The 13410-nt window shown below is 49.0% G+C and overlaps 1 protein-coding gene across 1 annotated transcript in view; it reads right to left on the bottom strand.

Annotated features, from left to right (window-relative positions):
- MYOM3 (myomesin 3) overlaps positions 1–13410 on the bottom strand; it is a 136135-nt gene that overhangs the window by 66716 nt on the left and 56009 nt on the right. Inside the window, exons 18-20 of the mRNA XM_033954507.1 lie at positions 5209–5396; positions 4625–4751; positions 1234–1412 (exon numbers count right to left, since the gene is read on the bottom strand). Coding sequence (XP_033810398.1) covers positions 1234–1412; positions 4625–4751; positions 5209–5396 — 494 coding nt within the window. The remainder of the gene's footprint in view (positions 1–1233; positions 1413–4624; positions 4752–5208; positions 5397–13410) is intronic.

Consider the following 13410-nt stretch of genomic DNA (forward strand, 5'->3'; position numbering starts at 1 on the left):
ACTTCTCCAGTTGTTACAGGCTGAAGAAAATAATATATATTGATTTCCTGACAAGAAATTAAAGGGCAAATTCTATAAGAAATGCAAAATTTAGGCACCGAAATAGGCACCGTTCAGCGCGATTCAAGTACAATTGGCTGCTGTTTAGTGAATCGCCTTTTTTGGAGGAGCCCAATAAATAGGCCAGCTCTAGACACAACTAAAACTTAGGCGGCCATGTGAGCAGGGCAGGATTAACCAATAGGCCAAGTAGGCACGTGCCTAGGGCCCGAAAGGGTCAGAGGGGCCCGATGAAGGAGGGCATCAACATTGTTTTTTTCTAAAAGGCGATGGACCCCTCCAGCATCAATCGGCAACAAGGGTCCCCCCCGATCGGTAACGCGGGCCCCATCCCAATCGGCAACGCAGCCCTCCCCATCGACGGAAATTAAGACAAGCAAGCAATGCGGGTAAGAAAGGCAACGGGAACTGTAATTGTGCAAGCGGTGCTGCTCGCCCAAAGCTTCCCTCTGACGCAGCTTCCTGTTTCCGCCTGGGCACACGGTGGGGTGGGGGCAGGGGGCCCTGTGTACTTGTATGCCTAGGGGCCCTCGATGAATTAATCCTGCCCTGCATGTGAGCGCTTAAGCACGCTTAAGAGCAGCGATTCTGTAACAAGGTGTCTAACATGTAGCCACGCCCATGCTTAACGTGCATAGCGCCTATTTTTTTTGAAGGCTGCCTAAAATTTTTAGGGGCGCCTTGTTGCAAAATTGCTCTTTCTTGATAGGTGCCTACGTTTTGATTATTGCTGATTAAAAAGCTTAATTGAGCTTGTTATTCAGTTTAGATAGGAGCTTCCAAAATAGGGGCCTAACATTAGCGCCGGTTACAGAATTTGGGCCTTACCAGAAATCGATGGAAAAAAGATGAGATGTTCTTATTGGAGTAACTTAATTTATCTGCCATTAGCCCTTTAAAGCCTCAGTATTTCCTAATTGCTCATAATCTTAGCTTGCCTCTTTCTTGGCACTAACAAGCTCCCTAGGTCTCCTTCCCTTTCCGATCTCCCACACTTTATTTCTTGGAGTTAATCGCTTTCTACAGCAGTCAATTCTGGCCCTCCTCCTGGCTCGTTCCCCATTTTCCATGTCACGTGGGATGAGGTTCTGATCCGCCTCAACGCCACAGAGCTATTTAAACCTTCCAGATTTTTGCATGCACAGGGTTGTGGCTGACATGTGGGGCACGCACCCTCATGTGCGCGGTAGAAACCGGCTGCTTGTTGAGCGTTTTCCACTCGTCTGACCCCTCTTCGCAGCTCTCTACGTAGTAGCCTTTGACTGGGCTGGCTCCGATATACAGTGGAGGCTCCCAGTGGAGCATCAGGGTAGAGTCTCGCACTTCAGTGAATCTCACATCATAGGGTGGACCTGTGCCAAAGGCAAACGAGTGGACAATAAGAGGCATTTTTACCTTAACATAATCACTTTGTATTCCTGCCTTATTCAATAGATAAATCAATAAGCCCCTCATTCTATGACTTGGACCTAAATGTACAAGTACAAGTTGTGCATACTTCCTTTGGTAAGTGCAGCCTTATGCATACATGTGTTAAGTGTGCATCCAGTGCTATTCTATAAGTGACATGCACAACTTGCTTAGTGCATTAATTCCGGGGGAGGGGGGATGTAGCCAGGGGAGAAGCATGGGTGTGACGGGGCAAACATTTATCTGTGCCATCGTTTACTACGTTACTGTTGCTTTCTGTGCTCTAAAATTTACACACGGATCTTTATAGAATAGAGCGCAGCAAACTGCAGGCGCAAATCCAAATTAGAGGTCTGCACGGGAACGGGGATCCCCCCCTAACCCACAGGACTCCCACGGGGACCCCCCTCTGGCCCACGGGACTCCATCAGGGACCCCTCTCTAGCCAACGGGACTCCCACAGGGATGGAAGGCTTTGGAAGCAGGGTTCGTCCATATAATATAATGGACACGTCAGCCTTAGTAAAAGAGGGGGTTTATAAGTTAATTACCTGAACAGAAAACAAAAAAAGGGTTCCACCAAAGAGATTCCACAAGGAAAACAGCAGCACAAACACAAAAGAAACTGTGGAATTGATGATCCTGTCAGAAGTAATTGCTGCTTTTTATGGGGACGGGCGGGGATGGAGGTAATTCCTTGCGGGGATGGGTGGGGACGGAGAGGATCCTGGCGGGGATGGAGAGGATCCTGGCGGGGACGGGTGGGGACGGAGAGGATCCTGGAGGGGACGGAGAGGATCCTGGCGGGGATGGGTGGGGATGGAGAGGATCCTGGCGGGGACGGGTGGGGATGGAGAGGATCCTGGCGGGGATGGAGAGGATCCTGGCGGGGACGGGTGGGGACGGAGAGGATCCTGGAGGGGACGGAGAGGATCCTGGCGGGGATGGGTGGGGATGGAGAGGATCCTGGCGGGGATGGGTGGGGATGGAGAGGATCCTGGAGGGGACGGAGAGGATCCTGGCGGGGACGGGTGGGGATGGAGAGGATCCTGGCGGGGACGGGTGGGGATGGAGAGGATCCTGGCGGGGACGGGCGGGGACGGAGAGGATCCTGGCGGGGACGGGCGGGGATGGGTGGGATTTCTGTCCCCTTGCAACTCTCTAAAAAATGCCAGTAACTGATGGCACTAAGGGCTCCTTTTATCACACCGTGCTAGCGGGGGTTAGCGCGTCGGACATTTCATCACATGCTAACCCCCGCGGCCGGCTAAAAAAACTAATGCCTGCTCAGCGCAGGCGTTAGCGGCTAGCACGGCAGACGGTTTAACACGCGGTATGACGCGCATTAAAACCCCTACCAGCAGCTTGATAAAAGGACCCCTAAGTGGCTCGTGAGCCAATTTGGTTGCACACGCGTCTCAGGATAGCCTGCAATTGTGCGTGTCGATTTGCGCGCCGTGTCTATAATCCAGGAGTACATGTGCATGTACAAAATTACCCCCTAAGTGACAGGAAGGGAGACGCTGAGGCCCGGATTCTGTAAATGGCGCAGTTGCTGCTAGGCACTATAAATGTCAAAACGTACAGCGCTGCGTTCGCCTTCAGCGCTATGTAAGTGATTAGCAGCAGTAGTGCTGTTTATAGAATCACGACTAGCGGCACCTAAGGAGACTTAGGTGAGTTTGGTATTAAACTCTTAAATTGCTTAATTAATTCACTACCCCACTGAGCCCTACTTAAAGTAATTTTTGAGAAATTGAGTGCTAAAGTTCAGAACGGATCTACAACTTTACTCATGTTTTCTCATATATATATTTCCATTAGATGAGCAAAGTCAAAATGCCCAGAGCGCACACTCCTTGTATAATGGGGGTTGATGGGGGGGGGAGGGGTTGGTGGTTGGTTGGGGGTGTGTGGTGTTCTAGGTTATTATTGTTTCCCCAAATCAGTGGAGTCCTCATCTCTCAAAATGCAAGTTTCAAGTTTATTGAAATTTTGATTTAAACGCAATATCAAGTATTTTCAATGCGTATAACAATAATAATTTTGGGGGGACAAATAAAACAGTTTAAAACCATATACATACAATTTTATCCATAGTTACATTAAAGATACGTAAAGAATTAGAGATTAAATTACATTTGATTTAAAATAAACAATTAAAATAGAATAACAATTAGAGAAGAACAATTTTTTATGAAGACTTAGTCTAAGCGTAATTGTTAAGAAGAGACCTGATCTATAAGTGAAGAGGAGGATCAAAAGGATTGTCTGATCTAAGATTCATAAGCATCTTTATAAAGATAGCTTTTTAGATTACTTTAAAATTTTTCTAGGGAGGTTTCAGTGCGCAAATAGATTGGAAGTTTGTTCCAAAGCTGAGGACCGAAAATAGAGAAGGTTGTGGTTCTTCTGGTGCCAATTACTTTTAGTGATGGAATGGTCAACAAATACTGATCTGTTGATCTAAGAGATCTAACTGGGGAATAAGGTATTAAATATTGATATAAGAATATTGGAGTATTAGTTTTCTGAATTTTGAATGTTAATAATGCAATTTTATATGTGAAATAGGTAGTCAGTGTGCTTCTTGCAAAAGAGGAGTGACCTGATCATATTTTTTAGAGTTAGTAATAATTTTTTTGCTGTGTTTTGTATAATTTGTAGTCTTCGTATTTCTTTCTGTGTTATGCCTTGGTATAATGTATTACAATAATCTAGCTTATAAATTATCAAAGAGTGAATTAGGACATTAAGAGCTTTTGGTTCTAAGACTTTGGCTAAGGATCTGATGAGGCGTAGTTTATAGAAACAACTTTTAACTACAGAACTGATCTGATAGTTCATGGTCCAATAATATTCCCAATATTTTTGTCGTTGTCACTTTTTGTAGTAGAAAATTGTCCAAAAAAATTGTAATGTAAATGTAATGTCCTTTTTCCATGGTAGGAACATCATTGAAGATTTAGATGGATTTAGTGCCAGCATGTTGTCTTTTAACCATTGACTAATTTGTTTTAACTTGTTATTTATGTTCATTATCTCAGTAGAATCAGCAGTGTTTAGCGGAACCCCAAACCGATACAGCCTGTCCCCGATGACCTGGAGATGTTGTCCAGTCACCTCCCTGCATTTGGCCTGGTCTTTCTCTCACCTGGCTGGGGCATTGTCCATTCCTCACATTTAAAGAGGTCGCTAGGTTCAGACATCTTTCCCAGGCCGGCTACATTCAGGGCCCGGGCTTGGAACTGGTAGAAATGCCCCTCGGTTAGACTGCTGACCTTTGAGATCAGAAATAAAGAAAACACTTGTTAAATGTAGATGCCCCGATTGAATCCCTAATATTAGTCCAAAATAGTAGAATTTGATTCTGGATTTACACATGTAAAAGATATCTCCCATATGTAACAAGCAAGAATAAGATTATTCTAGGAAAGCATAAGGAGGCGGGGTTTCGAGGGAGGGGAGTGGTCTACTGAACCAGCCTCCTTAAAAACAGGGCAAAACTCCATTGATATACTGCATCGTCCTGGATGTTCAAGCAGGAACTCAACCAAATTCTCCAAAAATACTTCTTCTAATTCTTCCATTCTGCCTCATCCCTATGAAAACAAATTTGGAGAAACTGACAGTGGTTTTCTTATGACTTCTCGGGAAGGAAGAGGAGAACATTTTTAACACATATTGGGTCAGACCCCATGGCAGCTAATTCTCCTGATGCTAAAAATGGATTCTTACCTTGCAAATGCGCTTAGGAATAGACTTGACATTGACGCTGTGCCATTCAGTTTCAGACGAGTCATGTTGGTCCAGAAAGTAGCCAAGAATGGCCTTGCCAGCGGTGAACTTGGGAGCTTTCCACCCGATAACCATTTCGGTCTTTCCACAGTTCAGCAGAGCAAAATCATACGGAGCCGATGGACAGTCTGCACTCGGAGGCAAGTGAGATCATGAAACATACATGGCATCTTTGCAATTTTGGAAGATTAAGGGGAACAGAGAGGGGGCTAAGAGCAATTTAAAAAGCCATTTATGTTCCTAAAGCATAGGTTTGTGTGCTGAAATTGCATTATGGGGAAATTCACTAAATGACAATCATAATTCGGAGCTGACAAAAATTGGTGTTGAATGGTATTCCATAATGGGTGTTATGAGATCAGTGACCTTTATAAAAAAGCGCACAGCAGTAGGATTCACGTTCAACTTTGGGCACAAGTAGGGTTACTGGCCGTCCGGATTTCCCCGAACATGTCCAGATGGCTTTTCAAAACCTGGCACTTTGTCTGGGTTTTGAAAAGCTTTACTCCACATTGCGTCAGGCATCCGCGCTTGCGTGGACATCCTGCCCGACGAGAGCAGGCAGCGGGGGAGGGGGGCTGGGGCGAGATTGGGGGCAGGACTGTGGCGTGATGGAGCGGAGTTGGGTGGTACTGGGCGGGCCTGGGGGGCGGGACTAGGAGTCCAGATTTTCCAAACGGAAAATCTGGTAACCCTAGGCAGAAGTTATGCCGGCCGAACCCAAATGTAAATCCTGGTGCGCAGGCCAGGCACGGAACCCCTGAGTTCTATAACACTTAGGGAACGCCCCTGACCTGCCCATGCCCCTCCCATGGCCATGCCCCTTTGCAAGTCCACAAGAAAACACTTATTAATCTCTATCTCCTCAACAACGCATTTCCAGTCCTATTAACTCTCCTCTTCCCCCCTCTCAATTCAATCAATTTGTACCTCACTTAATCTATTGTAAACCGCATAGAACTTAACGGTATTGCAGTATATAAACTGTTATTATTATTATTATTAGAATCTTTTCTATAAATGGATGCATAAGCATGTTTTCACATGGATCCGTTTCTTTTTCCCCTCCCTCCTGTTTTTTTCTTCCCTTTTAGGTTCTTTTAAGATTGTAGTTTTACCATTTCTTTCTTTTGCCGTCTGTATATGTTAATTTTAACTGTAATACATGTATTTTATTTTAATGTACATTTCCTAGAAGCCTGAATAGGTGGTATGGCAAATCTTTAATAAACTTGGAAACTTGGTTTCTGCCTTGTTCTGGTGCCTTTCATCCATTAGAACACTTTTTTCATGCCCAAAACTTCGGCGTGGGAAGTAGCGCCCGGGCTCGGATTCTAAAAGTGGCGCCATTGGAAGCGCCAGTAGGTGCTCTTCCGGCGCCTAAGTTAATTGTTTCAATTGGCTATTAACGGTGTACTAATTGACTGCGCTGTTAAAATCCAATTAATAACAAATGAAAAAAAACAAAACAACCAATAGGCACCACCAGGCACCTATGAAACACGGCGCCAGAATCACATCAACGCAGATACTTAGCAGTGCTGGACGCCAGAAGAGATGTGGGCCTGAAGCTCAAAGGGGGAGCACTTATTTTGTTCTCATGTATCATGGTTTTTTAATTTTTATAATGGCTAGAGTCCTCAAAACTGGAAGTAGCACAGGCTTATCTAGAAGCACTAACAACCTCCCCCTTATTTCTAGTTAATTTGTAACTTGCAGCCTATTTTATTTGTGATAAATTTCTTCAGAGCTGGGGGGGGGGGGGTGTTCTGTCCCCTACAGAAACCATTGCCAACAGAACACACACACGTCTGCAGCTCCACCTACTGGCCAATAATTGCAAATGCTTTGGCGGGACTGAAGCACGGAACGGAGCAGATGGCTCCCAGAGGTCTAAGAGCCTCATAAATGCTGTTTGCACTCTGGCCCAAATTCTGTAACCGGTACCTGATGTTAGGCAACTATTTTGGAGGTGCCCACCTAGATAGGCGCCTAGCTAAATTGATTAACAAGCTCAATTAAGCTTTTTTTACTCAGCAATAATTGAAACCTAGGCGCCTATCAAGAAAGAGCGATTCTGTAATAAGGCGCCTTTAAATATTTAGGCGGCCTTCAAAAAAATAGGCATGTTAGGTGTGGGCGTAGCTACGTGTTATGCACCTTGTTACAGAATCGCTGCTCTTAAGTGTGCTTAAGCGCTTGCATGACCGCCTAACTTTTTGTTGCACCTAGAGTTGGCCAATTTTACTTGAATCGCACTCAACAGTGCCTAGCATTTGGGCGCTTCTTATAGAATTTGCCCTTCAGTGCTGATTTTGTAATGCGCGAAGAATAATACACAGTCGGACACAGATAGGGTTACCAGACGTCCGGATTCACCCGGACAGGTTCTCTTTTTAGAGGACCTGTCCGGGCGTCCGAGTGGCTTTTCCAAAACCCGGCACTTTGTCCGGGTTTCGAAAAGCTTCCAGCTCAGAATATCGTCGGGAAGGCATCTGCAGATGCAACGCGATGACGTCCTGTGTTTGTGCTCACGCATGCGATGTCATCACGTACCACCTGCATATAAGCAGATGCACTCCTGACACACCTCTGAGCGTTGAGGGGGGCAGGGCTGGGGCAGAACGGGTGTGACATGGGTGAAACTGGACGGGGCCATGTGGGTCCAGATTTTATAAACATAAAATCCAGTAACCCTAAATCCAGAGCAATGACACATAAGCCTTATGATAGCAGAAATGCTATCTAGATTGCTCATTTCTGCAATTCTGGTTCCTCTTTTAAGGTGAGACCCTAGCAAGGACTGTAGCAGAACGTGACTTGGGGGTGATCATTAGCGAAGACATGAAGACTGCCAATCAAGTGGAGAAAGCTTCATCCAGGGCTAGACAAATCATGGGCTGTATCCATAGACGTTATGTCAGCCGTAAGCCCGAGGTCATAATGCCGTTGTACAGATCCATGGTGAGACCCCCATCTGGAATACTGTGTACAATTCTGGAGGCCGCATTATCAAAAAGATGTGCGGAGAGTTGAGTTGGTTCAGCGAATGGCCACCAGGATTGTCTTAGGACTCAAGGATCTCCCGTATAAGGAACGACTGGGTAAGTTGCAGCTGTACTTACTCGAGGAATGCAGAGAGAGGGGAGACATGATCGAGACGTTCAAATATGTCACAGGCCGTATCGAGGTGGAAGAGGATCTCTTTTTCCTTAAAAGACCCACGGCAACGACTTCCGGCGGAAGCATGGGGCTGTGAGCAGGTCAGGCTCGAGGCTCCGGCGCGCCCGCGGCGGTAATTGTTTTTGAGCGGCATTGAATTCCTCGGCTCCCGGTGTCAGCACGTCGGGGAGCGCGGTTGGGGGTCCGTGTAGCGATTTCGCGGCGGTCTGGGGGATGGCCGCGCGTCCGAATAAGACGGAACGAGAGAGAAGGAAGCAGCCTGAAAGTAAAATGGCGGCGCACGTGGCACCTGCATCGCCCGAAACCCCCAGCTCCCTCTGGGTCGCGGAGGTAACAGCGGAAGTGCAGGCTGCATTGGAGGGCACGCTGGGGGACAAGCTGCAACGGATTCTGGATAAGTTAGACACCCTGGATCAGCGTTTTGCAGCTCTGTCCTCGGAGGTGAGGGAGACACAGCAACGGGTCAGCTCCACTGAGGATGCTGTGCAGCGGCTTACACAAGATCAGGCGGGCCACTCTACCTCTATGGCGGCGCTCCGGGCAAAAGTGGAGGACCTGGAGAACCGGTCCCGCCGGAACAACCTGCGGTTTGTGGGTCTGCCTGAATCTCTGGGGGACTCGGACCTGGGAGACTTTCTGGAGAAATGGCTGATGGAGTCTTTGGCCCCCCCGCAGCAGCTGGGCCCCTTTTATATCGAACGGGCGCACCGTCTGGGGCCCCGGAGAGATGGTCTGGAGCGTCCACGGGTGGTTATCTGTCGTCTGCTCAACTATCGCCATAAGATTGCGGTCCTTAGGGCCCTGCGCCAGGGGAAGAAGTTGCTCTACAACAACAAGCAGGTCCTCTGTTTCCAGGATTATTCGGCGGAGGTCTCTCAGGCTCGACGCAAGTTTTCTCCACTCTGTTCCAGTCTGGTCCGGCGCAGTATTCCTTTTTCTCTTCAGTATCCAGCGAGGCTGAGGGTGATGCACGCCGGCCGGTCGCACCAGTTTGATACGCCGGAGGAGGCCCAGCGATTTGTGGAGGAAAAGTTTCCGGAGGTGGCGCCGTGATCTTCTGACTGTCTTCTTCGGTGGGGTTGGCGATGCTGGGAGTTGACGGCTGTATACTCTGACTTTGTGGATGATGCGCTGTCTCCCCTGTGGGTCTTTCCCCATGGCCGCTGAGACTTCACCAGCTTACACTCAGCATTTTTGTTGGGTTCTCTGCATTTTGTGTTAGTTGTGCCTTGCTGTGTTGGGGGCAGGGGGTGAGTGTTTGGGCTGTGTTGGTTTGAGTGGGGGTGGGGGAAGGGGTGGCTATAAGGAGGAGGGTGGTAGGGTTTGTCTAGGGGGGTTGTATGGGGAGGGCTGATAGCCTGGGTGGAGGAGTGGATGGGGTTCGCTGGTTGGTGGTGGGAATGGAGAGTGTTTGTTAGCCTATGGGAAGCTTGGGGGGGGGCTGAGGGGTTTGAGGGAGGCCTGCTGCGGGCGCGCCAGCTTTCTGGAAGTGGCACCTATTGGGGTGCAGTATTTGGATGGGCAAGGGTTGGGGGGCGGGGGAGGGTTGGGGGGAGTTGGGGGGTTAGGGGGAGTGGGGGTTGGGGGATGGGGGTTTCCTTTGGGTCAGACAGGTGGGGGATGGGCGGATTTTTGAGTGTGTGGTTGGAGGGGTGGTGGCTGGGACGCTCCTCTGGCATGCTGCGATGGGTTATTCAGTATCTGCTTGTGGTGCTCTTTTTAGTCTTTTCTGGAACATAATTTGATTTCTTGGAATGTGGGGGGGATACACTCGCCTATTAAGCGGTATAAAATATTGCAAGCACTGAATCGTAAGAGGGCCTCTATTGCTTTTCTACAGGAGACCCGGTTGTCCTCTGTGGAGCATGCTAAGCTCTGCTCTTGGTGGGTGGGTACGCATTTGGAGGCTCCGGCTCTGGGGGGGAAGGGTGGGGTAGTGATCCTTTTTCGTAAGGGCCTTCACCTGCAGGTACATCAGGTGGTTCGGGATCCTGGGGGTAGGTACGTTATTGCCTCGGTCTCTCTAAACAATAAGCCTTTGCTGTTTTGTAATCTTTATGCCCCTAATAATCCTTCTGCCAAATTTTTTCAGAAGTTGCGTAACCTTTTGTTGCAGTTTGGGGATATTCCCTTAATTCTCGGGGGCGACTTCAACGAGGTCCCTGATCCTCGGCTGGATCGTTCTTCTTCGGTGGGTCGGGAATCGCTGCGGGCCTGTACTGGGGCTACCATGCTGGCTTCCTCTTTGGATTTATTGGATGTTTGGAGGGTTCTTCATCCGGTGGAGCGGGACTATTCTCATTTATCTCGAGCGCATGGGACGCTTTCCCGTATTGATTTTATTCTTCTTTCCCGGAGTCTTCTCCCGAGGGTTCAGGAGGCCATGCTGGGTCCGATTGAAATATCGGATCATGCATGGGTGGGCCTGCGGTGGCTGTGGGGGTCCCCTCGGGGTGGAGGGGTTTCATGGAGGTTCCCTTGTCATTTGTATCGCAATGCCCGTTTTCATGACTTTTTGTTGGCTAGATGGAGGGATTTTCAAAGTACGAATTTGCAACATCGAGAGGACCCCATACTCTATTGGGAGGCTGCGAAAGCGGTGTTGCGTGGGGAAATCATGTCCTTTGTGGCCTTTGAGGCTCGAGCGCGTCAGAGGGAGATTCTGGCCTGGGAGCGTAGGGTTCGGACTCTGCGGCAACGTTTCGCAAGTGCTGCCACGTTGGCGCTTAAGAGGCAGCTTTTGGAGGCGCAGCAGGCCTTGAATGAACTCCTGCATAGGGGGGCTCAGAGGTCTCGGGAACACTATCAATTCCAGCTCTTCAGGTTCGCTAATAAGAGTAGCCGGATGTTGGCGCGTTTAGCTCGCTCCTCTCGTGGGTCCGCGGGGGTCTCGGCTTTGCGTGATGCGCAAGGAACGCTGTATCATAAGACTGAGGACATTGGGCGTATTCTGCGGGACTTTTTCGCTGACTTGTATGCTGCGCCTGGCCCGGATGTGCTTGATGGGGGGGTTTATTTGGACAGCTTGGATTTACCCCATATCTCTCCTGTAGACTTGGCGATGTTGGAGCGCCCGGTGGAGGTGGAGGAAGTGGCGTGGGTGATTCGGGCCAGCCCGTTGGGCAAGGCTCCGGGACCCGATGGATTCCGGGGTGAATTCTATAAGATGTTGGTGGATGAGGTTGCTCCGGTGTTGTCCAAAATTTTTAATTTGAATGTGGCTAAGGGGTTTTTACCGCGTTATTTGAATTCGGCTCAGATAATAGTTCTTCCTAAGCCGGGGAGGGACCCCACTTTGCCGGACTCCTATAGACCCATTTCCCTGCTGAATTATGAGACGAAATTGATGGCTAAGGTGCTGGCGAATCGTTTGGCTAGGGTGCTGCCTTCTTTAATATCGGACCAGCAGGTAGGATTTGTGCGTGATCGGCCGGTATCTAAAAATCTTCGCCGTATCTTGCTGGCCCTAGAGAAGTCTGCTGTAGACGGAGACCCTGCTGTACTCGTGAGTTTCGATGCTGAAAAGGCTTTTGATCGGGTGCAGTGGGGATTCCTCTTTGCTACGCTGCGGGCATATGGCTTTGGCCCTTTTTTTCTTAACGCCCTTTTAGCGTTGTATAGTGACCCGGTGGCGCGGATTTCGGTGAATGGTGGCTATTCGGACCCCTTTTCCATCTGTAGGGGGACCCGTCAGGGCTGTCCCCTGTCGCCTTTGCTGTTTGTGCTGTCTTTGGATCCCTTGATCAGAGAGCTGCAATCTAATGTTGACATTCGGGGACTTCAACTGGGGGCCGCTCATTTTAAGATTGCGGCCTTCGCTGATTATCTTTTGGTCTTTTTGACTGATCCGCAGCGTTCTTTATCTACCCTTTTGGAGAGTGTTCGGGAGTATGGTGATTTCTCAGGGTTCACCTTAAATTTAAAGAAATCGGAGGCTTTGGCCTCAGATGCAGGCCTGCAGCGTTCGTGGAGTGGGACTTTTCCCTTGCAATGGGCGGATTCCTCGTTTCGCTATTTGGGAGTGCAGTTGTCCATGGATGTTCGGGAGATCTACCGGTTGAATGTCGCTCGTTTGCTCTCCATTACCGGCTCGGTGTTGGCCGCTTGGCGTACTCTGCCGCTTTCTTTGATGGGGAGGGTGCAACTTTTTCGGATGGTGTTATTCCCTAAGTGGCTTTATGTTTTACAGACTTTACCGCTGTACCTTTTGCGTAAGGATATCCGGGCTCTCTTGTCCTTGTTGTCTAAATACCTTTGGGGGGGTCGGAGACCGAAGATGCGGTGGCAGTTGCTGGTGGGTCCCTGGGCTCGGGGCGGGTTTGGTGTGCCGGATATGGCTCTTTATAATCAGGCGTGTCTATTACGCCATGTCCGGGACTGGGTCTTGGGTACTGACCTTTATACTGATATATCCCTGGAGCGCGATTATTTTTATCCTTCTCATCTGCTCTTTCTATTGCAGTCTCGGCTGTCGGTTCTGCCGGGGTTTTGTCGCCGTAGTGTTTTGTTTCGCCCCCTTTGGGAAGTGTGGAGACGGGTGTTGTCTTTATGGCGTCAGGATCCTCATGTTAGTGTGTTATTGCCCATTACTGGTAATCGCTCCTTTCTCCCGGGGCTGTTTCCTTCTGTTTTTGGGCGTTGGCGGGCTCGAGGGTTTGAATGTCTTTTTCATATGATGCGGGAGGATGGGACGCTCCTCTCTTGCGATGAGTTGTTGCGATGTGGTCTGCCTTCATCGGGCCTTCTCTTTGCTCATTGTCAACTGCGGCATTATGTGAAGTCCCTTCCGCAGAGCGCTCTTTCTTTGGAGTTTGGGATCAGTTTTCGTGCCTTTTTGGAGGGGGGAGAGGACCTAGCCTCTGGGATCTCAGTCTCTGTATATCACAAGCAGCTTGGGGCACTGGGGCCCCCGAGGGATTTTACTGTGGTGCTGGAGGCTTGGCAGAGGGATTTGGGGCA

Source organism: Geotrypetes seraphini, chromosome 8 (assembly GCF_902459505.1).
Source record: "Geotrypetes seraphini chromosome 8, aGeoSer1.1, whole genome shotgun sequence".
NCBI lineage: Eukaryota > Metazoa > Chordata > Amphibia > Gymnophiona > Dermophiidae > Geotrypetes > Geotrypetes seraphini.